Raw genomic sequence first — 27,219 nt, forward strand, 5'->3', positions numbered from 1 at the left:
ACAGGCATACAGGCATGCACCACATGCCTGGCAGCCCCATATCATTTTTAAAAACACTCCCCTTTTAATCTAAAAAGTTCCAGTTTCAAGGAAAAGTTATATGCTTACCACAGATATAAATACATACCAATTTTTTAATTTGCTGCTATGCTTTGGCCCACATCATTATATTTAATTTGCATAAAAACTATGCAATGTGGAAAGAAAATTCTTTTACCTCTATTTAATAAAGGAGAATATGGGCTTAAAGGAGTACCAACTACTGCAGTGACTGAGATGACATTCCTGACTTCAAGGCTAGTCCCACCATGGACAACTGTATGCAAACAACTGGATAATAGCAAATTTCACTCATTTGGTAATCTCCTGGAGACTTAACCACACTTTCATGCTTGCTCTGAGACTGTCCTTCTAATGTTTGAAGCAAGAAAAGGTGGTATAGAAGATATACATGTAACTCTCAAAATGCTAGATGTCAGATACACTGAGTTGGTTTTCACTAAAATCAAAGAATGAATTCTAAGAGACAACTGGGAGTTAAAAGTAGGAAAATTTTATTGTAAGAGATGGCTTCTGAAAGGTAAGAGCGGATCCAAAAATGGATTGCCAGTGAGCCTATTTTTCAAAGGAAGTTTTGTAGACCAAAATCATGAGGTGGGTCAAAACTATGATTGACCAATAAGGATACAAATATAGTGCCTTATGCAATATTGATCCAACAGGAAGAAAGTCATGTAGCAAGTGTACATGGAAAGAACAAGAATCCTTTTTGGAGATGAGTCAGAAGGTCCTGGTCACCTACCTCAGTTACTGGTATCTATTTATTGGACCAGCTAAACCAATTATAGTATTATTGCTTAACCTTTGGGCAAGTGTGTAGATGTGGTCATTTTGTCTTTATCTTGAGGCCTGGCCTTCAACAGACCTGCTTCCTCTTGACTGACTCCCTCTGGGGCCTGGCCCTTTCTCATTGTTATATTTCTATCTAATTTAGTTGTCAGTAATAAAAGGAGTGTGGCTGGCCCTGTAAAAGGGAGTTTTTTGTTTTATTTATTTATTTTATTTGTTGACACAAGGTCTTGCTCTGTGACTCAGGCCGGCCTGTAACTTGTGCCAATTCTCCCATTTCACCTCCCAAGTGCTGGGATCACAGGTGTGCATCAACATGACAGCCTCAAAATGGACCTTTAAAAGTTAAGATTTTTTTTTTGCCCCTTTGTTGTCAAGTGGCTTCCAAATTTCCTCAGGGATGGGGCATGAACGGCTTCTCAGCCTCTCCTCCATCCAGAGGAATGGAGGAAATAGGCAGACCCTCCCATCTGGAAGTCAAGCTTACTTTCATCCTCTTAGGCAAATGAGGGAGATGTCTGGGTAAAACGGGCTCCTCCCTCTCCTAAGAGGTAGTTTTGAATAAATCCTTTTTCCTTTGTATGCATATATATAGTCTCCTTTGATTTGGTCAGTGGAGGGAAGTATATAGGAACCTAAACAGCTGATAATAGAAGGAAACAAAGTACAAACACAACTCTTTTTTCTTTTTAAGACAGGGTCTCCCTATGTACCCTAGGCTCGTCTGGAACTCATGACACTTCTCCTGCCTCAGCGTCCCCTGTGCTGGGATTTACAGATGTGCCCACCATGCCTGGCTCAACATAGGTTGTTAATGAACCCTGGCCACATAACATCTATCTTTGGTTCTACTGAGTCAAGTTATTTCACACTTAATCTAACCAAATTGGGATGGCCAAGTAAACCAAAGAAAGAAAGAAAGCCAGCTACATCATTACTGTAAAGAATATATAAATGGGTTTTGCTGGCTTATATTTTACCTGTTATACACCGCTTTTTTAAAAAACCTAAACCTAAACCTTTTTCCTAAAACCAGTAAAATTTTACCCTCCTTGTGTAAGTGGCGACGAGACGGCTTAAAGACAGGCACAGTGTTTTGCAAAGTCTCCAAAGTATCCTAGAGGTGCTGAATGAGGTGTCCCCAGAATGCCCACTTTGACTCTCAAGGGAAGGCTTCTGGACACGTGGCGCCGGGGCAGGAGGTCCGCATCCCTCCATCCGTGCAGACAGAAAGCCATTAGGCTTTGGGAAGGAGACTCCAAACCGCTGGCCCGTCCAACCAGACCGCCGCAGAGAGGGATGGGCGCCTTCGGGTCAGCGGTGGGCACCGCAGGCTAACCAGGGAGGTGGCGCTGGGAGCCAAAGGCAGCAAGAGGGCAGAGGAGGACAAGCCAAGGTCCCCAGGGATGAGGAGGGGGAGGGGAGCGCGCGCGCATGCGCGAGGGCGCTGTCGGCCGGAAGGCAGGCAGAGGAGCGGCGGCTGCAGGCGCCAGACGGCGCGCTGGCGGCGGGCAAAACGCGGCTGTGAGATGGGGCCTCCGGAGAGCGCCCGGGAGTCCGCCGGGGAGCCCTCCGGTCAGAGGGACCCCGGGCTGCCGCTGACGGAGCCCGCGCCTTCGGGCGCAGAGGAGGAGTCAGCGGACGCCACGGCGACGGGGGCGAACGGCCGCGGCCGATGCGGGCGCTGCCTTCCCTCGCCGTGCGGCTCGCGCGCGGAGCCGGGTGAGTGCGGGCGGACGCGGCGCGGTCCCGCGGCGTGCGTGTGGGCTGGCGGGCGTCTCGGGCCCGGGGTCTGGCCGTCCGGCGTCGTGCCCGCTGCGCTTCGGTCTCCACGCCACGGCGAGCCGTCACCGGGTGCTGAGGGGCTGAGGGGCTGAGGCGCTGAGGGGCTGAGGGGCTGAGGCGCTGAGGGGCTGAGGAGTTGAGGCGCTGAGGGGCTGAGGGGCTGAGGGGCTGAGGCGCTGAGGGCTGAGGCGCTGAGGGGCTGAGGGGCTGAGGGGCTGGGGGGCTGAGGGCTGAGGCGCTGAGGGCTGAGGCGCTGAGGGCTGAGGGGCTGAGGGGCTGAGGCGCTGAGGGCTGAGGGGCTGGGGGGCTGAGGGGCTGAGGGGCTGGGGGGCTGAGGGGCTGAGGCGCTGAGGGGCTGAGGAGTTGAGGCGCTGAGGGGCTGAGGGGCTGAGGGGCTGAGGGGCTGGGGGGCTGAGGGCTGAGGCGCTGAGGGCTGAGGCGCTGAGGGCTGAGGGGCTGAGGGGCTGAGGCGCTGAGGGCTGAGGGGCTGGGGGGCTGAGGGGCTGAGGGGCTGGGGGGCTGAGGGGCTGAGGCGCTGAGGGGCTGAGGGGCTGAGGGCTGAGGCGCTGAGGGCTGAGGCGCTGAGGGGCTGAGGGGCTGAGGGGCTGAGGGGCTGGGGGGCTGGGGGGCTGAGGGGCTGAGGGGCAGAAGCCTCCGGAGCCTGGCCGGCACCCGGACGCGGCTGAGTCAGATCGGGCGGCCCTTCGGGGATCCCGAGGCCACTTTTGTAATTGGTGTCGCTGCAGCCCTGTGGAGTCTGGTTGCAGTTTGATGTGACCAGCCCGAAGTCAAAGGTGGGAGGTCAGCCGCGACAGGGCCGGGGTTATTAGGAGGAAGGAAGCTGACTGAAAACTCATCTTCGTAGGAAACCGAGCTGCTGGGAAGGAAAGTTGAAAAACATCCCTGTAAAATTGCCCTGGATCCTAGAATCTGAAAACGCAGAGCCGAGTGGAATTGAGTTTGTAATCTTTTGTGGGGTAGGACGACTTTTTAGCAACTGATTAAAAACAGGGTTTAGCTGGTTAGGAGTTCCCAGTCGTGGGTACAAAGCCCGAGATCCCTCGTGTAGAACCCATGGTTTTGTTCAGGCCCCACCTCTGACAGAGAGGGAAAGCGAGGTACAGGAAGTTGAGGGCTTTGGACAGATTTTTGTTTCTCCCAACCTCTGGCTCTTGGTGAGAGGGCATGGCCAGGCAGCCCCAGGATTAGGATTTAGCTTGCCAAAGACCTCGTCTACGTTCTTTTCCACTGGAACGAATAAAGACAGATGCCTAGCAAGATCTTTTAGGACAAAGTTACACAGTTCATTCCTTAAGTATGAACTGAGATTTCTTTGCCTCCTTAATTCCATCTCAATTTACCTTCTCTTTGTGTGCACTTTGCTCAATTTACAGAACCCTCGGAAATTCTTGTTCCTTTTCTGTCCTAAATGCTAACAAATTTTCAGACTTCCAATCGTTAATGCATAGATTGAGGTCTCCAAGGATCATTAATCCATAGATTGAGGTTATCTGAAAGTGGGTTGGCCAGATGTGCAGCCCTTGAAGTTTCTCACCATGTCACCCTATGGGTGAAAGCCATTCTGAATTAGCCCTCATAAATTCTTTACAAAAAAAAAAGAAAAAAACTTCGTGTTTATGAATCATCAAGGAATGGTAGATAGTAAGGTAGCACTTAGCAAAATGACAAACCCAAACCAGTGTGAATGCTGCTAAGAATCTAATGGTGTCTTTTAACTTAAAAAGTTCCTAGCAAATACGGATTACTGTAGTTATTGGGAGGTGATCAGGTAACATTCTGAGAAACAGATTGCTATAAAACACTTTAAACCACCATGCTGTCATCCGTAAACTTTTTTTTTTTTTTTGGCAGTGGGAATCGAATTTAGTACCTTGTGCTTGCCAGGCAGGTGCTTATGCTGCTGATCTGTATCCCTGGCCCTATCATGTAACCTTTTGACAGTCTCATTTTAGATTCTTGATTTAAATGGTTGTGTTAACAAACACAGTTGTTTCAAGTTCAGGTTGTATTGTGTGAAACACAGTTATGTTTCAAGTTCAGGGTGAAATTATTAACTGTTTTCTTACCTTCTTGGATATCCTTAATGGTCAATGTAAGGCTGTCTGTCCTAAGATACCTTTTTGGTTTCTTTGGGAACAATGTAGATTCTAGAGTGAAACAAGGGTGTAGTCTTTTTTCTGTTTCTCACGCTCAGTCCTCCTGGAGGAGTTCTATAGTCCTCAAACTAATGGAACCTTTAATAGTGTAGGGTTGTGTTTCTGTTGATCTGGGACAGGGTATGGGAATTAATTTTTAAATTAGTCAGTTGATTCTAATTCCCAGCTAGAATCATGAATCATCAGCTTAAAGTACAGAAAAGCTAAGCTAGTTTTTAGTATTTTTTGGGAAATTACATAATAACCACTTACTTTGAATTGTTTAGAGTTGCTACATTATTAGATATGTTTGTGGTAAGATATGAACATAGAAGTTTATTACATGGCAGATGTCTTTCCGAATTATGTCACTACCTTGAACATCATCTTTGACTAAAAAAATTGAAATTATTCCACAAGAGACAGAATTAAAGGAGTAGAGCCATTCCTTTCCTGCATTAACAAATAATCAAGTTTAGGTAGGCTCTCTAACATCTGTCCTGTCCCAGTGAGGAAACTTGAACCTTAAGTATTTACAAGCAAAAAAAAAAAAAAAGAAAAGAAAAAGAAAGAAAGAAAGAAAAATGTATGTGTTTTAAAAAAAAAGGGTCAAAGGCATAAAATTACATTCTAAAAGTGTTTAAAAATATTATGCTAAGTTATAATATTCCTGAAGAAAAATTAATGAGATTAGGTTGGAGAAAATCCCTGAATTATAGACCAGGGAGATATTTTTTGTCCTTAATCTTCTCATTCTCTTTCATTTGAGGGTGGAGGGTCTATGTGTAGGTTGAATTTCTTTTAAGAAAGACTTTTATTTGGATCTGAATTCTGAAATTTTAGAAGCCAAACTCTAAGGCCAACCACAGGCAAGCCATGTATTTTGTGGTGCTTAACTTGGAAGCCTTCTAAAGCTTCCTTCTCATGGCTTGAATGGATATGTACAGTTCATTTCTGCAGTCTCTAAGCACATGGTTCCAGAGCAGAACATGGAAAGTTCTGGCACCTATAATGATGGCTGCCAGCTCCACTGGCCAGCTGTGCACCTAGATCAGGAAGACTTGGAGGTCTCTGATGAGCAGACTGTCTGACTGTAGAGGTCATCAGGCTGTAAAGCATCCCTGCAAAGGCTGTGTCATCATACTTTGGTGATTTGTAGTCACTCTATGGGCAAAAGAACCTGATGGAAATGAGGAGTTTGAAATGTATTGCTTGGTGTTTACATTTATTAAAGAATGGCATTTTAAAAAACATGCAATAGTATATTGCAGATGAGTAACACACTGGAGTGAAAATCCTCGTTTTCCATCAAGAATCATTTGCACTGATAACATTCTTAACTGAAAAGAAGTAGTTGTGTTTCTTTTTTTTTTTCTTTTGTCTTTTGAGACAGGGTCTCACTATACCGTTCAGGCTGGCCTTGAACTTACTTTGTAGCCCAGGCAGGTCTTGAATTTGCAATGATCCTCTTGCCTCAGCCTCCCAAGTGCTAGGATTACAGGCGTGTGCCACCACACCCAGCATGTGTGTTTTTTATTTTTTCCTTGTTTTTGTGTTGATTTGAAAATGAAAAAGAATTTACTTTTCAGTGTGCAGACTATCTTTAGGGTGTGTTCTGCTTACTCTAGTTTGCTCTCCTCTGCTCAATAAGATTAAAATTAAAAACAAAAAACAGACTATTCTTACAATAGAAAACTAAAGCATGGGAATTTATTAAACCAAAGCTTAATGTCCACATAGGTTGTCATTAACTAGTTGAATACTTGATGCCTTGGAGAATGCCAAGTTTCATATATAAGATCAAACCAAGAAGTAAGGATTAGATGAAGCAGTTTTGTGCAAGGCACATGGGAGTCAGAAATAGACAGCTACTGTGCTCAGTTGGGAGGATGAACTGTGTGCAGTAAACGGTAAAGATATGATCAACTGTTCACAGTTATACAACAGAGGGTCTTCCTAGGTTATATTGTTGCCAGTATATTAGACTCTTGAGTCTTCTGTGAAGTTCTCTTATGCTTTTATTCAGTGTGTATTCAGGGTCTTTCATGTTTCAGGCTTGAATTGGATAGCTGAGGTCCCAGCACCAGAGGAGCTCAAGAGCTTGTCGTGGAAGGTTAATCAACATACAACCAGATAACATAGTTGTAAACTTTTCCAGAAAAGTCAAGTTCACCAATCAGATGGTTTAAGATACTATCATTGGGAAGTATTTTTCACTTCCCTTTTGTAAAATGTTTTCTAAAGATTTCTCTCACCATCTTGGCAAGCTTTCTACTTCCTGAATAAGTGATGGATGGTTCTTCAGTAAGCCAAAGGAAATTCATTTTTTAGGGTGAAACAGCATTTTTAAAGTGCAAATTTAAATTAATTTCTTCATCTATGGGTTTTCATAATTAGCACAGGTGTACAAAGAAAGTAGTAGTGTGGTTGGAAGGTACTATTTGTAATCTATTAGCAATTGACATTGTTCCATTTTTCTGAATTTCTAAATGAAAATGATAATACACACATATACTTGGAAGCAAGGACTAACCAGAATTTAATCTTTTTCAGAAGCCAAGAAGAAAGCTCCCTGTCCTGGACTTGGCTTGTTTTACACATTATTGTCTGCCTTCCTTTTCTCAGTGGCCTCTTTATTTGTAAAAAAAGTGCAAGACGTCCATGCTGTAGAAATTAGTGCATTTCGATGTGTGTTCCAAATGCTAGTTATTATTCCTTGCTTAATATACAGAAAGTAAGTATTTATTAACTACAAAGTAGAAGTAATACATGTTTGTAAATCTTTTAAATTACCTTATTTTTCTACAGTATCTACTTCATCATAGATTTATAGTTTCTGTGTTCTTTAGCTCTAATCAGTGAAATCTACAAAGACCCACCTACTCGTAGAAATTTTTACCATAAGCACATACCACATGCATAAAAAAGACAGAAAGAGACAGTTATTCACCACTACCTCTTTTGAAAACAAAGTGCTCCTTGTATAATTTCTTCTCTTATACTGCCTTCCCTTATTTCTTTCGGCACAACTAGTATTTGGAAGAAAAAAAAGTGCAAGGAAATAGTAGTTTTTCCTAGTGTTTAGAGTTGTCTTTAAGTGGGATAGGCCAGTCCCTTTCCAGGGTAGACAGACGTGGTCATAAAAAGATTTTTATTTTCTCCAGAAAGTGGTTGGGTAACCTTGAACAATTTCTTTCTGGCTACTTTGATATTCAGTTTCCTCCTCTGTAAACTAGAAGGAATGATACTGTGTCCTGTGCTCAGGGAAGATACTTCATGGATCAAATAAAACTTATTCTAAGTCAGATTGATGTGTATAGAACCTAACAATGTAAGAACACTATCTTGGGGCTGGAGATTTAGCCCAGCGGCATAAGCACCTGCCTTGCAAGTGTGCGGTCGTGAGTTCGATCCCTGGTACCAATAAAAATGAAAAAGACAAAAAAAAAAATCACTGTCTTTTCCCCTTCCCATCCCTCTTCTTCTCTGTAGAATTCTCTACTGCTCCCAGGATTAAAACTATGCTTCCCCCCATATGATAATCTATGCACACCCATTTGTACCCAGAATCCTATGAAGGAGACCACTTGGGTCTCCACTGGCTCCTGGCTCATCCTGTGTTTGAGCAAAGGTGCATGAACTCTAAATTAAAAGCTTTAAGGCAACTAACTCAGGATCCCTTTCATCTCTTAGGAGCTAGTCTTACTTCCCATTCCTTTTTCCCAGGATATTGTCCTACTGAGAAATAAAAAAAATTAAAAAGCTTAAATGGCTTGCGACCAGTCTCCTTGCATTTCATATCATGATGTAGATTCACTTAGAATAGTGTTAGCCCATATTCTAAAGAATTGGTGAAAAGTGAAAATTACTAAGATTAGTATTGTCAGAAATTCCTGTGTAAATTATGTAAGTCGTGATATTTTCGAAATAATGATTTTATTTCAGAAGTCTTTGAAGGTCACAATAATACTGAGGCTAATGTAGTCATCTTCCTCATTTAGGAATAAAAGTATTATCAAGAGAATACTTGAAGAGTTTTCTTAAAATCCTTGACCCTAATCTGTTGTGAAGCCTTTTATATTTCATTATCATGGCAAGCTCATAGCTTTTCAAATTGGCCCAGTTATGATCCAAAGTTGCCCATATTTTCATTTTTAACTCCAGATGTCCTGGCATGTCCATGTCACCTGGATGACACCAGAATAAATTCTGGCACTAGCACAGATCAATAAGTTGTTACATAGCCAAAAATTTATATATAAAGTAGGTGTTTGGTAAATATTTTAAATATTTGAATTGAAGAAATACTGAATAATAGTTATTATACTTGCTCAGACACTACCTGAGGTTTTTCAGTGTGTTACAGCTCTATCGAATAATGAAAAGTTGTCTCACATTCAGTGGCTAAAATAAATCTCAGCATTGTGCCAGGCATGGTAGCACACACCTGTAATTTTAACACTTGGGAGATTGAGGCAGGAGGATCGCTGTGAGTTTGAGGCCAACTTGTGCTACATAATGAGTTCAAGACCAACCTTAACTACATAAAGAGATCCTGTCTTAATCCCGCCCCCCAAATATTTTTAGTATTTCTTCAACTTTTGTAGAAAAACTCATGAGATATGGAAAAAATATCATAATGCAGTAGAAAATGTACTTTAGCTAGGATCACATTCTCTAATACAGTATTACTAAACCTGAAATTGAATTTATAAAAATGACACATTTTCATCACAGAAAATCGAAGGGATAAAAGGAAAATTATGTATCTATTTGTAAGGTTCAACTACTATACATATCTATATTTTTGTTTTTTGCAAGCATATAAAGTATATACATATACAGGTAAAATATCTGTGTTTACTGCTTTATGATCATAGTATTTGTGACATTCATGTGTGCTACTTTTATTTATACTGTGACCACTTCATGTATCAGCTATATTTAGAAAATCTTCTTTATTTTTAGAAGGTATATGTGTAATCAGTGGTAGATATTGTAATTAATTTACTAATCCCTTATTTTTTATATTTGGTATTTTTGAAATGTTTCATTAAACATTTTGTTATAAAAACATATCAAATTCATTTAATATGCATTTCTTCATTTGAATTTACAGAGCTGGGTTTATAGGCCCAAAAGGTCAACGACGTTTCCTCATTCTCAGAGGAGTCCTTGGTTCTTCTGCCATGATCCTTTTATACTATGCTTTCCAGACAACGTCCCTCGCAGATGCCATGGTTATCTCCTTTAGCTGCCCAGTGTTTACATCTCTGTTTGCTTGGATATTTCTCAAGGAAAAGTATAGCCTTTGGGATGCTTTCTTCACCTTGTTCACAATCACTGGAGTGATCCTTATCGTGAGACCACCATTTTTATTTGGTTCCGACACTTCGGGGATGGAAGGAAGCTATTCAGTCCACCTTAAGGGAACATTTGCAGCTATTGGACATGCTGTGTTTGCTGCATTGACTCTAGTTATCCTAAGAAAAATGGGAAAATCTGTGGACTACTTTCTGAGCATTTGGTATTATGTCATACTGGGCCTCGCTGAAAGTATTGTCGTCCTCTTTATACTAGGAGAATGGAGTCTGCCTTACTGTGGGCTGGACAGGCTGTTTCTCATACTCATCGGGCTCTTAGGTTTGGGGGGTCAGGTATTTATCACAAAGGCAGTTCAGGTAGAAAAAGCAGGACCTGTAGCAATAATGAAAACAATGGATGTGGTCTTTGCTTTTATCTTTCAGATTATTTTCTTTAATGATATACCAACCTGGTGGACAGTGGGTGGTGCTATCTGCGTAGTAGCCAGTAGTACTGGAGCGATTGTTCGCAAATGGTTTCAGAGTTCCAATTAAGTATCACTGCTGAAATTTAGATTTTTTTTTAAACATACCATAAACCAGTTGAGACATACCACTCACATACACACATAACTGGAAAATGCATTTATTCCTCAATCATATTTAATAAATTTTATAAATAAACAACCGTTTTTTTAAAAAAAACTATGGTATGTTTTCAATTAAGAATAGCTACTCTGGTGTAGAAAGTTTTGTTATTTTGATTTTTTTGGGGGGGAGGTACTGGCGAGGAGAAAGGTCATTATTTGAAATAAAACTACAAAAAATTTATGACTAATATATATAATTTTTAGATATATTTTTGGTACACATAGGAGATGGGTTGGGAAAATTTTAGATATTCTTTTAGTGGTGAGGAACCTAAGAAACTTACAATGCTGCTATCGTTAGTCTTACGTTAGTTCATTTGCAACATAATTCCTTCTAGGATGCCAAAGCTGAATTTGGTATAGGTGCCTACGTACTGGTATTAATATAAATGAGTTGCCTTATTTTCAAGGGTTTTATAAATGATTATCACACTTAACTCATACCTGTGCCTTTTCATTTTAATGCTAGGATTTTTATATGTGACTCCTGAAAGGTCTTTAAATTGCCAAATTTGGTGACTATTTCTATACTAAATTTGGTGAATAATTTTCTGTTTCAATGGCATTAGCAACTAGCTATCATTTTGTAATTTTAGTTGTCCTCTGTTTTATTGAAACTGCTTAATTTATTTTAAGGTTTCAAGATTTCTAATCTTTAAGTCACAATCCAGAAATCTTGGCATGACCAATGTGCACATTTACGTCCTGAAATGTTTTCTCCTCACTTGAGATGTGGTTTTCTATAAATTCTCTTTGATTTATATAGTATGATGCCAAATAAAATTTTCTCAGGATCTTATTAGGTTGAACAGTATGAAATTGCAAAGATTTGACCATTTTAATAGATGAAACCCATAGTTTCATAAGGGTCACTTTGATAGATTGTCTCCCTGTGTTGCTGAATCCAACACTTGGAGAACTTTGGACTATAAATTTTTAAAATAATTTTAGAAGCTGGGTATGGTGGCGCACTCCTGTAATCCTGGCACTTGGGAGGCTGAGGCAGGCGGATCATTGCAAGTTTGAGAGGAGCCTGGGCTAGAAAGTGAGCCCAATTCCAGCCTAAACTGCATAGTGAGACCCTGTCTCAAAAAGACAAAAAAAAATTTTTTTTTTGAAGTGCAGTTCTGCTATTTAACTTTCTATTATAGTCTTTTTCCTCTGTGAAATTATACTTAAAAATGCTTATGTTAAACATTAAAGATATGTGAATATACAGTTGATTGACTTTATAGTTTGTTACATAGAAAAAAACACTTGGTAAATTATCAGCATGATGTTAAGTCAAGCAGCATCATGATAGTAAAGTCACAAATTCATACTATGTGTTCTTTATCTGGAGCATCATCCAGCCACTACTCTGCAGTTACATTGAATTTGCATCAAGGAAAGCATGGGAGGTTAATTAGGATATAGGACCTACATGCACATTTTACTTTGCCACAGTGAACTCATGAGTAAGGCCTTTGTGCCTCCAACTGAATCAGATAGTTATTGATATCTTAAGGTGAAGAGTTGAAAAGCTTTAAGCTGTTTGCCACCTCAACATGATTCTTCTAAAGTAAATAACTTGCTTCTAGGATTAATGCCTAGTTGAGAAAGGATCTTTTCCAGTAGTTCCAAGGGACAACTTTAGGCATGCGGATTTTAACTAGTACTTTCAACCTGACATATCCTAAATTAAGTTTGTGTAGGTGAGTCATCTCAATCACATCTTTTACCTAACAGTACAGGAATTTATAGACTTGGAAAAGTATTGTTTTGCAAATGTATAATTAATGGAATCGGCATTTTAGAGCTCAGAGATATCTTAGAAATTGTCTATTAGGAGCCATGCTCTAAAGGTAGAAATGACAAGGAAGAAACTTGCTCAAGGTAGATTCCCATGGCCTTATTCGTTAGTTGCCTCATGAAGTGTGGAAAGTGAGCCACCGTGGAGCTACCTGAGGTGGATCAACTCTCTGATTTTCTATTTTGCTTAATGAAAGAATCTCAGACCTTGAAAGTTAGTTGATTTTCTATTTTGCTTAATGAAAGAATCTCAGACCTTGAAAGTTAAATTCCTTTGGTCCTAGACTAGATACACTAGAGACATGTTTTATTTCAACACTGTTGAAGGCTTATATACTTGAATTTCACAATATATGACTAAAGTTAGAGAAAATGTTTCTTCCAATTTACAGGGTATGATTCTGCAACACAATGTCCAAAGTATATAAATTGTAATGATTTTAAGTGTGTATATTTTGTAAAGGTTGCAGTTGCTATATCTTCCAAAGGAAATATTTTCATAACTTGTTTTTATAAGTATTAATAAAATCATATGAAAGAAAGCTATATGTTGGTTTTTATGACTAGAAAATACCTAATGTAACATCCTTTTGAACCATGTGTTTTAAAATTCATTTTCTGTAGGAGACATATCTAGCCATTGAGCTGGGATGTAATCTCAAATTTCAAACTGTTTATATTTTTTTCTTACACTGTCATATCTAACCTAACATCTCCAAAATAAAGACACTAATTTGTTCAATGAGGCCTTCATTCTTCTGTACCATCAAGACCTTGATTGAGCAGCTTTGAATTCTATTTTTGTTCATAGACAGTCTGTTACTAAATACTTGAGTGTCATATTGTAAAGTCATTCTTTCCTCACTATTTCCATGGTTGTCATCTTATCACCTTACACCTGGTTGGCAATAGTATTCTAATTGGATCACACACTTCTAGATTCTCCTACTGAGACTATTCTGTCAATGCCAGAGTAATTTCAAAGCCACATGAAACCCTGATGATGCCTTTACTACGCACATGACATCTGAATTACTTATCTGGCCCTGCTCCCACTTTTCCATGTCCCAACATAAATTTGGTACTTGAATCAATCATTCCACCATCTCCCACCTTTGCTAGTTAAGTCATTCCTCTCTTTCTCCTGCTTTTCTCACCTTTTGTTCACCTTGTGAAATTTCCAGTGGTCCAGCTGGAGCTTTTATGTTTTCTACTGTCTCCAGCTTCTTATCCACATAATCACCTTGGCAGAGAGGACAAAGCACTGGATTAGGAGCTGAAAGAGCTGAATGTGGTTTTGTCACTTTCTAGCTTGGTCCTGAATATACCTGCACCTCTTTTCCTCACCTAAGTAAAACCGTACTTAATTTCTTGGCCAATTCAACCTACAAGTGAGTACCATAGACTTCTAGACCAAACAGAAAGATGAAAATATCAAGTACTGAAATGTGATTAGCACTATAGAGTTGAGTATTCATGTTTCTCTTAAAAATGTCTACTAATATGGTCCTAGTTTCAGAGCAGCCTCACCAGGAACTGTAGGGACCTGTCTTTGAGGATGCAGACTTCCCCTATCCCATTCCTCCCTTCACAGACTCTCTTGCTGGGAGCTGTGATTTCCTAATTGTTCTGCCTTTGCAGATATCTTTATTTTACATGTAGATGTAGCCATCTTTCTGTTTGACTCTAGGTACAATGCTTGGCTTTGAGTTTGAATAGGGAGTGGACCTGATTCTCTTGTTTCTCATGCACTGTTTATGCATTCTATCCTCAGCATGACTCTCCTGTTTACCCACTAAGCATAATTAGTCTATTGATAATCTAGTGGTAAGACTCCACATTTCCTTGATAGTAACTTGGCCTCTAATCTAGGTCTGTATGGCTCTGTGATCACTAGTGGACATCGGAATGTGGTTACTATGGTGTTCTTTGGACAAAGAAAGGGTGGTTACCATCCTAAGCATTCTTTTTTGTGACTTACCTTACATCAACCCTAACACAGCAACCATGTTAAACTTAGAATTTTCCAAGATGCCTTACCAAAAATTCCTTGTGATACACAAAGAGCCATCCAAGTTTTAGCCTATTTTAAATACTAAGTTTAGAGATGGTCTTGAAAACACAAAGAGCTCTGGAATCTTGGTGCTACCCATCATCCCCTGGAAATTGGGGAATGGACTGGGGCTTTGTAGTGGGAAGGGAAAGAGCAGACATATCTATCACAGCAAGGCAGAAATGGTAATCCCACAGCAGCCCTGTCCACAGGGAGAGGGCCCTCTGGGTTCAGAAAATAACAGTACCTGGGGAAAGCTTGGATCTTTTGTACTAAATGTTATAACTTGATAACCATCAGGATTAATCCTAGCAAGCCTAACCATTAAACAAAAGAAGTAGCTTAGTTCCTGATAAGTTTCAGGGTTAAGAAAGCATAAACCCACATTTGAGCAGAGGTAGCCCTGGGCAGAAGAAAGTGTTCAGGTGAACAGCACAGCATTGAGGTGCCAGACAAGGTCAAGAACATGGTGCAGAAACTGGAAAATAAAAGATCAAAGCCAGAGAGTGCATTGTTACCTAGCTTTAAGGTCTGTGCCTGAGGATATAAATACCTGGCCATTCTTTGTTGTTGTTTTTGTCTTTTTGAGATGAGATCTGGCTATGCAGTTCAGGCTGGCCTTGAGCTTACTTTATAGCACAGAGTGGTCTCTCAGTCCTCCTGCTTCAGCTTCTTGAGTGCTGGGATTATAGGCATGCACCACCACACCCAGCTACCTGGCCATTCTTAAAGATATCCTAACTATACTTGATCATGATTTGAAGGTTAAGCTCTATTTGCTTAAAAAATTAGCAGAGAAATAAAAACTAATGACTATATTTGGGATATTATTGCTGTTATTACCGTGTTTTTATTACAATTACATTCAAATTGGTAATTCAGAGTGGAATAACCTTTTCTTTCTTGTGATGCTGCCTCTTGGAACTCAGCCACATTGCTGTGGGAGAGCCTCGGCCACTTGGAGAAGTCCAGGCAGTGAAGAATGGAGATCTCCAGCCGACAGTCTGTACCAACTTGTCAGCCAAGAGGGTGTGCATGTTGAGGATGGGCCCTCCAGCCCTCAGGTGAGTGTCAACCCCAGCTGAAGCTGTGTGAGGCAAAGTCAGTCTTCCCCTACCTCATGAGCTCTGCTCAAATTGCAGGGGTGTGTGTGTGTGTGTGTGTGTGTGTGTGTATGATAGACACAAACACAGATTGTTTTAAACTACTAAAAATATAAAAACAACATTCTTAAACATGTATATCCATGTAATGATCACAATTGTATAAAGCATGCATTTCAACGTAAGACAACTAATAAAAGTAGGTAAGTGTCATAGGCCTTTTAACCTGTGACAGATAAAGCTGGCGAAGAAATCTATAGGGGATAAAACAGTAAAGTTGGTCTAAACAAACTGCATAGCCAGCTTTTTTTTTTTTACTGCTGGGACACAATACCCAATAGCTACAACTTAAAGGAGGGAGATGTGTAATTTAGCCCTGGATTGGGTGAATTTAGTCCATAGTGAGCTGACTCTAGGCAGGAACATCACAGTAGAAGGTCACCACGGACAAACAGGGTTAGTTCATAGTGGCTGGAAAGCAGAGGAACTACGCTAGGGAGTAAGGAGTAAAGGACCACATACACTTACCCAGTCACAATGACACTGATGTATGAAGATTAATGGTCATACTAACTGTTCTCAACATATGACTTGGAGACCTCTGGGAGTCCTCAAGAATCTTTCAGGGAATTACAGTGTCAAAACTATTTTAATAATATGAGTAAGAATTTTATTAGTCTGTTTAATGCACATTCTCTCAGGAATATATAGTAGAATCTTCCAGAGGCCAAAAGACAATGTGATATTATAACAGATTAAGTAATTTATGCAGAACATGTAGAAAACTCCAGCTCTCACCTATTGAGTCACATCGCAATATGTATATAGTAGCTATATATATAGAGAAAAGAATAGCTATATATACTATAATAGCTATATATATCTATGTATATAGATATATATAAAGAGAGTAGCTATATATATTGCAATTCTCCTTAATTATTTTGGCACTTATTTTTCATAAAAATGTTGTTTACATATAATGGAATTATTTTTTAAATTTGTTTTGTTTTCAAATATATTAACTATCTATATATGTAACCCATATAAACAAAATCTCTTTGGAGTCTTTAATAATGTTTTAAAAAGTAAAGAGGTCCAAGAATAAACATTTGAGAACCAAGATTCAATAGACTATTAAGGGTTGGGGATTTAGTTCAGTGGGAGAGTGTTTGCCTAGTACGTTCCATTTCAGCACTGCAAATACATAAAAAATAAAGGTATATTTATTATGGGGGCATAAAAAGAATTAATATGTGTTATGTACATGGGCCAACTCTTCACAATGAATGTGATCATTATGTATGGCAAATATGTACTAATAAAAATAAAGATTATTCCCATTACTCAACTTTTGACTTCTTCATGGTGTTCTGACAAAATGAAACAACAAACAGCAGTTTATAAGTTAGTAAAATGTTTAATGCTCCATTTTAAATTGTCAAGTTAAACAATTTAGTCTACAGAAAAGTTCCAAATTATCTACCAAAAAGAAATAGAAGGTTGTCTCTGTTACTTCCTTTTGTATGTTCTTGGTTTCTTTGTACATTTTTTTTTTTTTTTGTCTTTTTTGTTTTTATTGGTACCAGGGATCGAACTCACGACTGCCTGCTTCCAAGGCAGGAGCTTATGCCACTGAGCTAAATCCCCAGCCCTTCTTTGTACATTTTAGGAAGACTTTGATACTTTTTAGCATGTACATATTGGTATAACATCTAGGAAGGCAATTTAACAGCATCTATCAAATGTACAATGCACATACATTTTCACACAAATATTTCATTTGAGGCATTGATTTTACAGATACATTTGCTTATGTGCAAAATGGTATATACAAGGTTATTTATTATGTGCTTATTTGGAATAGCAAATAAAATTGAACTAGCCTGCATATTCTTCAATAGAGCACTATTTATCTTATGATATGTTTACAAAATAAAATAAAGCAATTCAAAATAAGAACAAGATGCTGTCAACATGTGTGTGAAATAATCTTCAAGCTTGCTAAGTGAGAAAAGCAAGGTTCATATGGTAGAGTATGTGCTGATTTGTATAAAAAAAGTTTTTTAGGAGAATACACAAAAAATTTACATTGGTTGTCTTTTGTCAGACGAATTTGGCAGCCAAAGGACAGAGTAAGAGGAGACCCTTTGATGCTAAGAAAAAAGAAGAAAGGGTAAAATGGAAGGGGGGATGCAGGAAGAGATACACATACACAGAAAGATGTTTACTGTAAACTGGGCTATCACCTGCTTGCCTGCCCAACATTTTACTATCTCCTCTTCCATTTCATCCATTCTGTAAACCAGACAATTCCTGTCTGCTCTGTTACTGAAGAAAATACAAAAGACAAAACTGAGATTCAGCATTTTATTTTATTTTAGTTAATTATTTATTTTTGTCTTTTTGAGACAGGGCCTCACTAGGCAGTTCAGGCTGACCTTGAGCTCACTTTGTAGCCCTGGCTGGTCTCGAACTCACAATAATCCTCCTGTCTCAGCCTCCCAAGTGCTGCGATTACAGGTGTGCACCACCATGCCCAGCTTCAAAATTCAGTGTTTTAATAGGGTTATGTCTTCTAAGAGCCCAGAAGACCTTACTCAACCCCAAGTCAAATGTCTGCCTTTCCTTACACCAAAACAACTTTTCTTCTTAAAAGAGAAACTAACATTTCTTGAATAGGTCATGTCAAGGTCAGAGGTGTCTCAATCTTTTGTCACTTTAATCCTTACTGATTCTAGAAAATTGAAGTTCAAGGAGGATGAATGGTGTTACCTATGTGCTAAATTCCAGTCTCCTCACATTAAATGAGCCAAAGACCTCGCTCTTCTCAGTACCTATATCACCTCCTGGCTTGGAGTAAAATACACAGGAAGTCACTGTGTGAAAGGATTATTTCTAGACTTTGGAACTTGAGGCTATATATGTCTTGTCTCCATCCATGTTTTATAAGAAAAGCTAGATGTGAAAGAATAAAAGATGATAAGGGGCCAGGGATTTAGCTCAGCAGCATAAGCACCTGCCTGACAAGTGGAAGGTTGTGAGTTTGATCCCTGATACAAAAAAAAAAAAAAAAAAAAAAAAGATGATGAGAACCCTGTAGTTTTGTTTCTTACAGTCTACTAGTTGGTATTTATTGGGCAGTATCCATATACAATCACAGCCAATGTAAGGAAACACCATAAGTATTGGCAATATTGCATAACTGGAAAGGAACATGATATATATTCTAGTACATTATATAATCATTATGCATGGGCTATAGCAAGATATTGCCCAGGAGCCTAGACATGAGATAACCTCCTTAGGACTCCAAGCAGGAAAGAAGGGAGATGTGCAAAGTCGTCCAGATGTACAGACTTGAATTCTGAGGCAGGTGCACTCAGCCATTACTTCTCTAGTGTTCTGAGGTGTGCAAAGTACTTATCCAAAACAAACTCTGTCAGACTCAAAACAGGAAGGGAGAGTGTCTGTATAGGGGTGTTCCTGTTACAGGGATAAAAAGTACCCAGATCCTGAGTTTCCAGACCCTAGTAGCTGGGGAGAGACTGAAGGCATAATCATAGTAACAGTTACCACTACTTTTTATTGCGTTTTTCTTTTGTCAGATATTGTTCTGTTTTTGTGCTCTGGTTCCTTGAGTCCTGCAACAACACTGTTTACTTTTCTGATTTTATTGTTCAGGAAGTAGAGACTTGGGAGAAGTGAAGTGACCTGCTTAAGGTCATATAGCTGATACATATTAAAGCCTGGGCATTATGGCCCTGGTGTGTTAAACTTCAAGCATAGACTCCCAATTCTGTTATCCTGCTGCTTATGCTAAGCCTGAAACTCCTAATTTCAACCTCAAAACTTCTTTGAGATTTCATGTGCTTTTAAAACGGTTCATGCAATTTTTTTGCATGCTATTAATATAGCTTAATATAGCTTTATGTTTTAGCATAAGGATATTCTTAAATTGCTAAGTCAGGGTATGTATTATTTTATTGCCTGTATCTTTGGACCCATTGTTAAGTTGGGCAGGACTTTGTGCTCACTCAGGGTCTCTTGAACTCCATTTGATGAAACATGGCCCACTGATTAACAGTCAAGTCTTCATGCTGCTCACTGAAGCCTACAACTATAAAGTCAATGCCCTTTGTTCTTTGCATCATGTTATTAAGTAACTAATGGTTGTAATCTGACTTCTCACATTCGTCTATAAGTTCAGAGAATATACTAATCAAAATTGAGCACTTTCTTCCATAACTGTTACATTTTTCCTTGTATAGTATTTTAATAAAATTAGCATGTCCTATGTGTTAGACACTCAGTATTTGGTTAGACTCTCCCGAAAGAGAAAGAATGTATTTTCAGCATCCCTCATCCTCTTCCCTCAGAGGTAATATTCCTATATTTGTCAGAGTAATTATCTTAGCTGCTATAACAGATAATCCTTAAAGTCTCAGAGGCTTGAAAAATAAAGTTGTCTTTCTTACTTGCATCACAGTATGAAGTACGCTGTCAGCTGAATCTCTTTAAGTGGTGATTCAGGTCTCCAGGCTACTTCCATTCCATGACACTGACTTCTTAAGCATGTCTCTTCCAAACTTGCATACATTTTATGTCCACAGCAGTGTGGATATGGTAAATATAACTTCTACGTACATCCCACTGGCTTTAAGCTAACCAAAAAAAAAGAAAAGACAAAAGATAAGGTTTTCTTTTAAGCTCAGGAGAAGGAAAATAAAACTGAACTTGAACACAGCATTGTCTCTTCCATAAACTACTTCCCTTGGGGAACTATCCAAACCTAATTCCTTACATCTTTGGTAGGTGACTGATACAGAATCTATCCCAGGTGGCCTACGAAAAGGGTAAGCCTATGACGTAAGCTCAGCAAAGTCAGGTTTATGTCTGTTAGTGATCTGAATCTTGAGCAGTCTTCAAGCGGCAGGTACCCACTATTGAATAGCCCAGTGACTTCCCGGAGAGCTGGGCCTTAGGTGCTGTGGACTTCCTGAGGCATTCTATCTTGTTTCTCCTGGTGTTCCATTGTTCAGTTTTTCTGTCAGGTTTGTGCTATTATTTCCAATTAATCCTATGTTTATGGTTAAGTTGGACAAAAAATTAGGCTTCTTCAGTATTGGGTCCTGACCTAGATCTCCAATCTCCCGAACAAGTGTACAGTGAAGGCTTAAATACAATGAGACAAGTGGTATGATTTTAGGGCTCCAGGAGGCTCACAACCCTTTAGCTGAGTTCGAAACTCTGAGGGCTAAGACAAATACTTCTCTTGACTGCCCGTTTTTATTAGGTCCAACAATAAAGGGCAGGGAAACCAAGGAAACTGCAGGCAATGAGCAGGACCTCAGGACTCACTTCAAAGACATCTTCAAGTACTGAATCATGTCAATTCAGTAGAACTGTCTTATCATGAAGACATGGTACAAGTGAGACTACAGGAGTAATTCCTGCAGCTGCAGTCTCCGTCTACTTAATTGATGTTTGAGCCAAGTGTCCACAGCTGTGGCCTTGTCTTGTCTTTTGAAATATGTATGGCCTCACAGGCCACTACAGGCCTCAGCCAGGACCAGGGTTCATAGAGGTTCACTTACCGTGAATCAGCTCCCATTGCCAGGCAAGGGACCAAGGCCTAGGACAGACTCACAGATAAACATAGAAAGCCAATTAGTTCATTTTAAATCCTGCTCAGAGCTGCTTCGTAGTAGTCTCCAACACTACAGTGGCACTATTGAATAGAAATAGAATGCAAATTATATTAAGTAATTTTGAATTTTCTGGAAGCCATAGTAAATAATGTAAAAAGAAACAGGTGAAATTAATTTTAATAAGATTTTATTTAACCCAATATATACAAAATATTCACTTCAACATGCAATCAGCATGAAAAATTACTAGTGAGATATATATTCATTTTCTCATTAAACTTTCAAAGTCTAGAATACTATTAGTGGACATGTGGTACATGTGTTACTTGTTTTTCTTATAGGACAAAAGATGTTAATGCTATTTTTTCTAAAGTAAAACCTCAGTATTCAAGTGGAATTGCAGCATTGGCACATTGCAGTAATTAAGTGGATTTTGCGTTGCAGTTTGGGTACTCATCTCTAAAAGGTTTGCCATCACTGGTGGAGTACACTTCATAGTTACTGCACTTCCCAATTAACACAACCACATTTCTGATGCTCATGGCAATGTGTAGAAGGACTGATCAGAAAAAATAGTGCATTTCCATCTCAGATGAAGGAGCACAAACAGCAAATAAATATATGAAAAATTTTCATCACCACTGGTCATTCAAGAAATGCAAATTAAAACAACACTGAGATTCCATCTCCTGAAAGAATGCTGTCATTATGAAATCAACTCTCATAAAAAATGCGGCAAGGCTATGGGGGGAAAAGGAGCTCTTTCATTGTTGAGAGTTTAAATTGGTGTAACCATTATAGAAATCAATATAGAGATTCCTTATAAAAACTACAACTAGAGGTTCCATTTGACCCAGCTGTGCCTCTTGTAGGAAGAGTTAAAAGCATCATACTAAGTGATATATGCATACCCATGTTTATAGCAATATTGATTTTACTAGCTAAATCTTGGAAACAGCCTACATGCCCATCAACTGATGAATGGATAAAGAAAATGTGGTATTTATATTTAATGAAGTATTACTCTGCCACAGAAGGAGGGTAAACGAGTCATTTTTAGGTAAATGAATACATATCAAAATCATTCTGAGTACTGTGAATCAGACTCACATGTTTAAAGTATCTCTTGTGTGAGAAACCCAAAGGGTAAATAAGGAGCAAAGTGGAGGATAGGTACTGGGAAGTAGGGAAAACATGTTCAGATTGGAAGGAAAACAAGCAGGGGTGGAGAGGGAAGGAAAGAAGGGAAAAAAGATTTTTTAAAATGGAAACAAAGTTTTTAAAATGAAGAGATGAAGAGGGTTGAAGGGAAGAAAAAGGGAAAAAAGATAGGTACATGTACAAACTCCCTTTGGTGAATGTAATCAGTATGTATGGCAAATAGGTAGCACTCTGAAGGCTGAAGCAAGAGGGTTGTTGGAAGTTTGAAACTAACTTAGGCTACAAAGTGAGCCCTAGGTCAGCCTGAATTGCCCAGACAGACCCCATCTCAAAAAGACAAAAAATAAAAATAAAATAGTGTATTTAAACTAAAAATTTTATTACAGTAATAATTGCCATTAAATCCTCCCCTTGCTTATACCACACTATTGTGTTTTCTTACCATTGTTTGACGCAATTATGGAGGTTCTCTTTTGTGAAGGTCTTCACAAGCAGTGTTGGATCAAAAATACAGTGAATTTGGTAGCGCAAAGATGGCAGATAGATAAGAGCAGAATACAGAAACTCCTTGAGACAGACAACTCAGAGCTGAAATAAAACATCATTGGGAGGCCCAGATAGAGGGAGATGGTTCCTCTTGACCCAGGAAGATAGTAAAGGGGAAAAAAAAAACCGGTCAAACATGCAATCCCAAGGCTACTATTGGAACAGCTAAGATTCAGTGCTTTCGCTGCAGTGCCTGAACTTGTGTGGCCGCAACTCATCGAGCTGCCTGAATTCCCACTGCTTCAACTTCCTGGAACTGCACTCGCACTGAAGTGCAGTCACACTGAAGTCGGAGGTTGGCAAGCCCAAAAGAGAACTGAGCCAGCAAGGGACCTGCATTGACCTGCAGTGAGTGCTGGGAATAAGACCCTTCCACAGAGAAGGGGCACCATAAAGACGACATTTTGGAATTGGGCAGGACTGGTAGGAACAAGGAACAGCAGTGACTTCGGTCACTTGTTCCCTTCCCAGACAAGATTGGTAGGGTATGGTTGGCCTGGGTTACGCCCTTGGTTGAGACCCAATAAGTTGCCCCAAACCAATTCCCTATGCATGGCACACACTAATACAGTGGAGGCCTCAGCAGGTTGACTGGCCCAGAGGGGAGGGGCTAGCATACACTGCCCCTGTTTGCACCTCAACAGCACACTAGAGTGGGCAGAAATACCTAGCCAGCATGCTTCAGAAGAACCATAACTGACAAGGAAAGGGACTGGAACCTCCTCCATACACCTGTATGGAAGAAACCAAAACATGACAAAAGGAAGAAACAACAAAAAAATCCCTAGCCCCCAACCCTGAGAACATTGATCCCAGGAAAGGTAAATACAAAAAACACTGAGGACAGCAAACAAGCAATATCAGACACAGTATCAGTGGGCATAAAGAGATATATTCAGGACGTCATAGATAAGCTAAAAAGTGAAATATTTAATCAAGTAAAGCAAGATATGAATAGATTAATAAAATAAATGCTAAGTACCTCTCAAGAAGACTCAGAAGAATGGAGGAACACAAAAAAAGGAGAGAAACATTCCATGAAGAATATAAAGAAAATAATACATGAAGCAGGTTCATAAAAGGATTACCAGGAAATTTTAAAACTCCGTTGAAAGCTGGCAAAACTCCTTAAAAGAAACTAAGAATAGACTATCAAAACTTGATGACAGGTTTGCAATGTGTGATCATGAAACGAAAAATTTCTTAAATAACAAGGAAACAGGCAGTAACAATACAAAGGCTAAAGACGACAAGAGGATCTATAACTTAAGAATGTGAATGAAGAAGGAGAGGTACAAACAAAGGAACTATAAGGGCTATTCACAGAAATAATTAAGGAAAACTTCCAAAGCATAGGAAAAGGAAATGATACTCAGAGGTATGAGGCATACAGAACTCCAGCTACCTACAACCAAAACAGAGCCACACCCAGACATATAATAATCAAGATCTCAGATATGCAATGTAAGAACAGAATATTAAAAGCTGTTAGAGAAAAGAAACAGATCGCCTATAAGGAAAATCCATCAAAATCATGGCAGACAACCCAGAAGGATATTCACAGACTGAAAGTCAAAGGATGGAAAACAATACTTCATGCAGCAGGAATCAAAAAAAAAGGCAGGAGTAGCCATTCTGTTTGCAGACAACGTGAACTTTAAACCAACAATGACCATAAAGGACAAAGAAGGTCACTACATACTCGTAAGGGGAAAACTCCAAGAGGAAGAGATAACTATCTTAAATATATATGCACCAAACTCCAGAGCACCCAGTTATATAAAACAACTATTATCAGAAATGAAAACTCAAATTATCAGTAACACAATTTAACAGGGGATCTCAATACGCCATTGACACCAAGGGACAGATCAACCAGGCAGAAAATGAGCAAAGAAATAACAGAACTGAATCACACCTGCGAACAAATGGATTTGATAGACATATACACAATGTTCCACCCAACAACATCAGAATACACATTCTTCTCAGCAGTACATGGATCATTCTCTAAAATAGAACATATATTAGCTCACAGAACATATTTAAACAAATGCAAAAGAGTTGAAATCATCCCTTGCATGTTATCGGATCATAGCGCTCTGAAATTAGAAATTAATGATAAAAGATACTTCAAAAATCTCGCAAACACATGGAAACTGAATAACACACTCTTGAGTAATCAGTGGGTCACAGAAGAAATTAAACAATACCTAAAAGAAAATGAAAATGCAGATACAACTTACTGGAATTTGTGGGATGCAATGAAAGCCGTCCTCAGAGGAAAATTTATTGCACTAAGTTCCCACATCAGGAAAACAGAATGAATACAAATAAATAACTTGATGCTACACCTCAAACAGCTAGAAAAAGAAGAGCAAGTCAAGCCCAAAGCCAAAAGAAGAGAGGAAATTATAAAAATCAGAGCAGAAATCAATGCAATAGAGACTAAGAAAACAATCCAAAGAATCAATGAATCAAAGAGTTGGTTCTTTGAAAGAGTAAATAAAATCGATAAGCCCCTAGCCAACCTTATTTTAAAAAAGGGAAGAAAAAGCTCAAATTCATGCAATAAGAAATGAAAAAGGTGAAATCACTACAGACCCAACAGAAATACAGAAGATCATCAACACCTATTTTGAAAACCTCTACTCTCAAAAGTTTGATAACAGAAGAAATAGACAGATTCTTAGAAACATATGAAGTACCAAAGCTAGATCAGGAGGATGTAAAACTGTTGAATAACCCAATCTCTGTTAATGAAATGGAAAATGTAATTAAGTCCTTACCTACAAAGAAGAGCCCAGGCCCAGATGGATTCACTGCAGAATTCTACAAGAAATACAAAGAAGACCTAATGCCGACACTCCTCAAACTATTCAATGAAATTGAAAGGAAAGCAATTCTTCCTAAGTCATTCCTGGAAGCAAATATTACTCTAGTACCAAAACCTGAGAAAGACCCAACTAAAAAAGAGAACTATAGACTGATCTCCCTAATGAAAACAGATGCAAAAATCCTCAATAAAATATTGGCAAATAGGATGCAGCAAATCATCAAGAAGATTATACACCATGACCAAGTGGGATTCATCCCAGGCATGCAGGGATGGTTCAACATATGTAAATCAATAAATGTAATCCACCATATCAATAAAGCCAAAAGTAAGAATGATCATTTCTATAGATGCGGAAAAAGCCTTCAATAAGGTCCAACATTTATTCATGATAAGAACTTTACAGAAAATTGGAATAGATGGTCTTTACCTCAATATAATGAAGGCCATTTATGACAAACCAACAGCCAGCATCATACTAAATGGCCAAAAATTGAAAGCCTTTACTTTAAAACCAGGCACAAGACAAGGATGTCCTTTATCTCCATTCCTATTTAATATAGTACTGGAAGTACTAGCCAGAGCAATTAGGCAAGAGAGAGAAATAAAAGGGGTAAAGATAGGAAAAGAAGAAGTTAAATTATCATTGTTTGCAGATGACATGATACTCTACATAGAAGACCCCCTAAACTCCATTGAAAGACTCTTAGATACAGTAAATGAATTCAGTAATGTGGCTGGATACAAAATCAATACTCAGAAATCAATAGCATTCCTATACACGAACAACAAAATCACAGAGAGGGAAATAAGAGAAACTACACTCTTCACATTAGCAAGCAAAAAAATGAAATGTTTAGGAATTACTCTTACAAAAGAAGTGAGGATTTATACAGTGAAAATTATAATACACTGAAAAAAGAAATTGAAGATGATCTCAGAAAATGGAAAGACATCCCTTGCTCATGGATAGGAAGAACAAACATTGTGAAAATGGCCATTCTCGCAAAACTGTTATACACATTCAATGCAATCCCAATAAAAATACCGTCAACATACCTTATAGATCTAGAGAAATCACTCCTAAATTTCATCTGGAACCAGAAGAGACCTAGAATAGCAAAGGCAATTCTAAGCAGCAAATACAAAGCAGGAGGCATCACAATCCCTGACTTGAAGTTATGCTACAAAGCAACAGTAGTAAAATCAACATGGTATTGGAATCAAAACAGAGCCAAAGATCAATGGAATAGATTAGAAGATACAACCACAACTACAAACACACTCAACCACCTTATCTTTGACAAAGGAGCCAAGCAGGTTCACTGGAAGAAC

General features: G+C 39.1%; 1 protein-coding gene across 3 annotated transcripts in view; it reads left to right on the top strand.

Moving 5' to 3' along the window:
• The first annotated feature begins 2,275 nt into the window (after positions 1-2,275).
• Slc35g1 (solute carrier family 35 member G1) overlaps positions 2,276-27,219 on the top strand; it is a 30,171-nt gene continuing 5,227 nt past the window's right edge. Inside the window, exons 1-3 of one of the 3 annotated variants that reach the window (XM_013143911.3) lie at positions 2,276-2,571; positions 7,416-7,524; positions 9,910-13,276. In XM_013143911.3, coding sequence (XP_012999365.1) covers positions 2,379-2,571; positions 7,416-7,524; positions 9,910-10,648 — 1,041 coding nt within the window. In that variant the 5' untranslated portion in view covers positions 2,276-2,378 and the 3' untranslated portion in view covers positions 10,649-13,276. Of the gene's footprint in view, positions 2,572-7,343; positions 7,525-9,909; positions 13,277-15,516; positions 15,652-27,219 lie in introns of those variants that run through there. The other 2 variants (XM_063239382.1, XM_013143903.3) reach the window with 2 other exon arrangements.

The sequence above is a fragment of the Cavia porcellus genome, unplaced genomic scaffold (genome assembly GCF_034190915.1).
Source record: "Cavia porcellus strain 051 isolate PalLab524CR breed Dunkin Hartley unplaced genomic scaffold, mCavPor4.1 scaffold_28, whole genome shotgun sequence".
Lineage (NCBI taxonomy): Eukaryota > Metazoa > Chordata > Mammalia > Rodentia > Caviidae > Cavia > Cavia porcellus.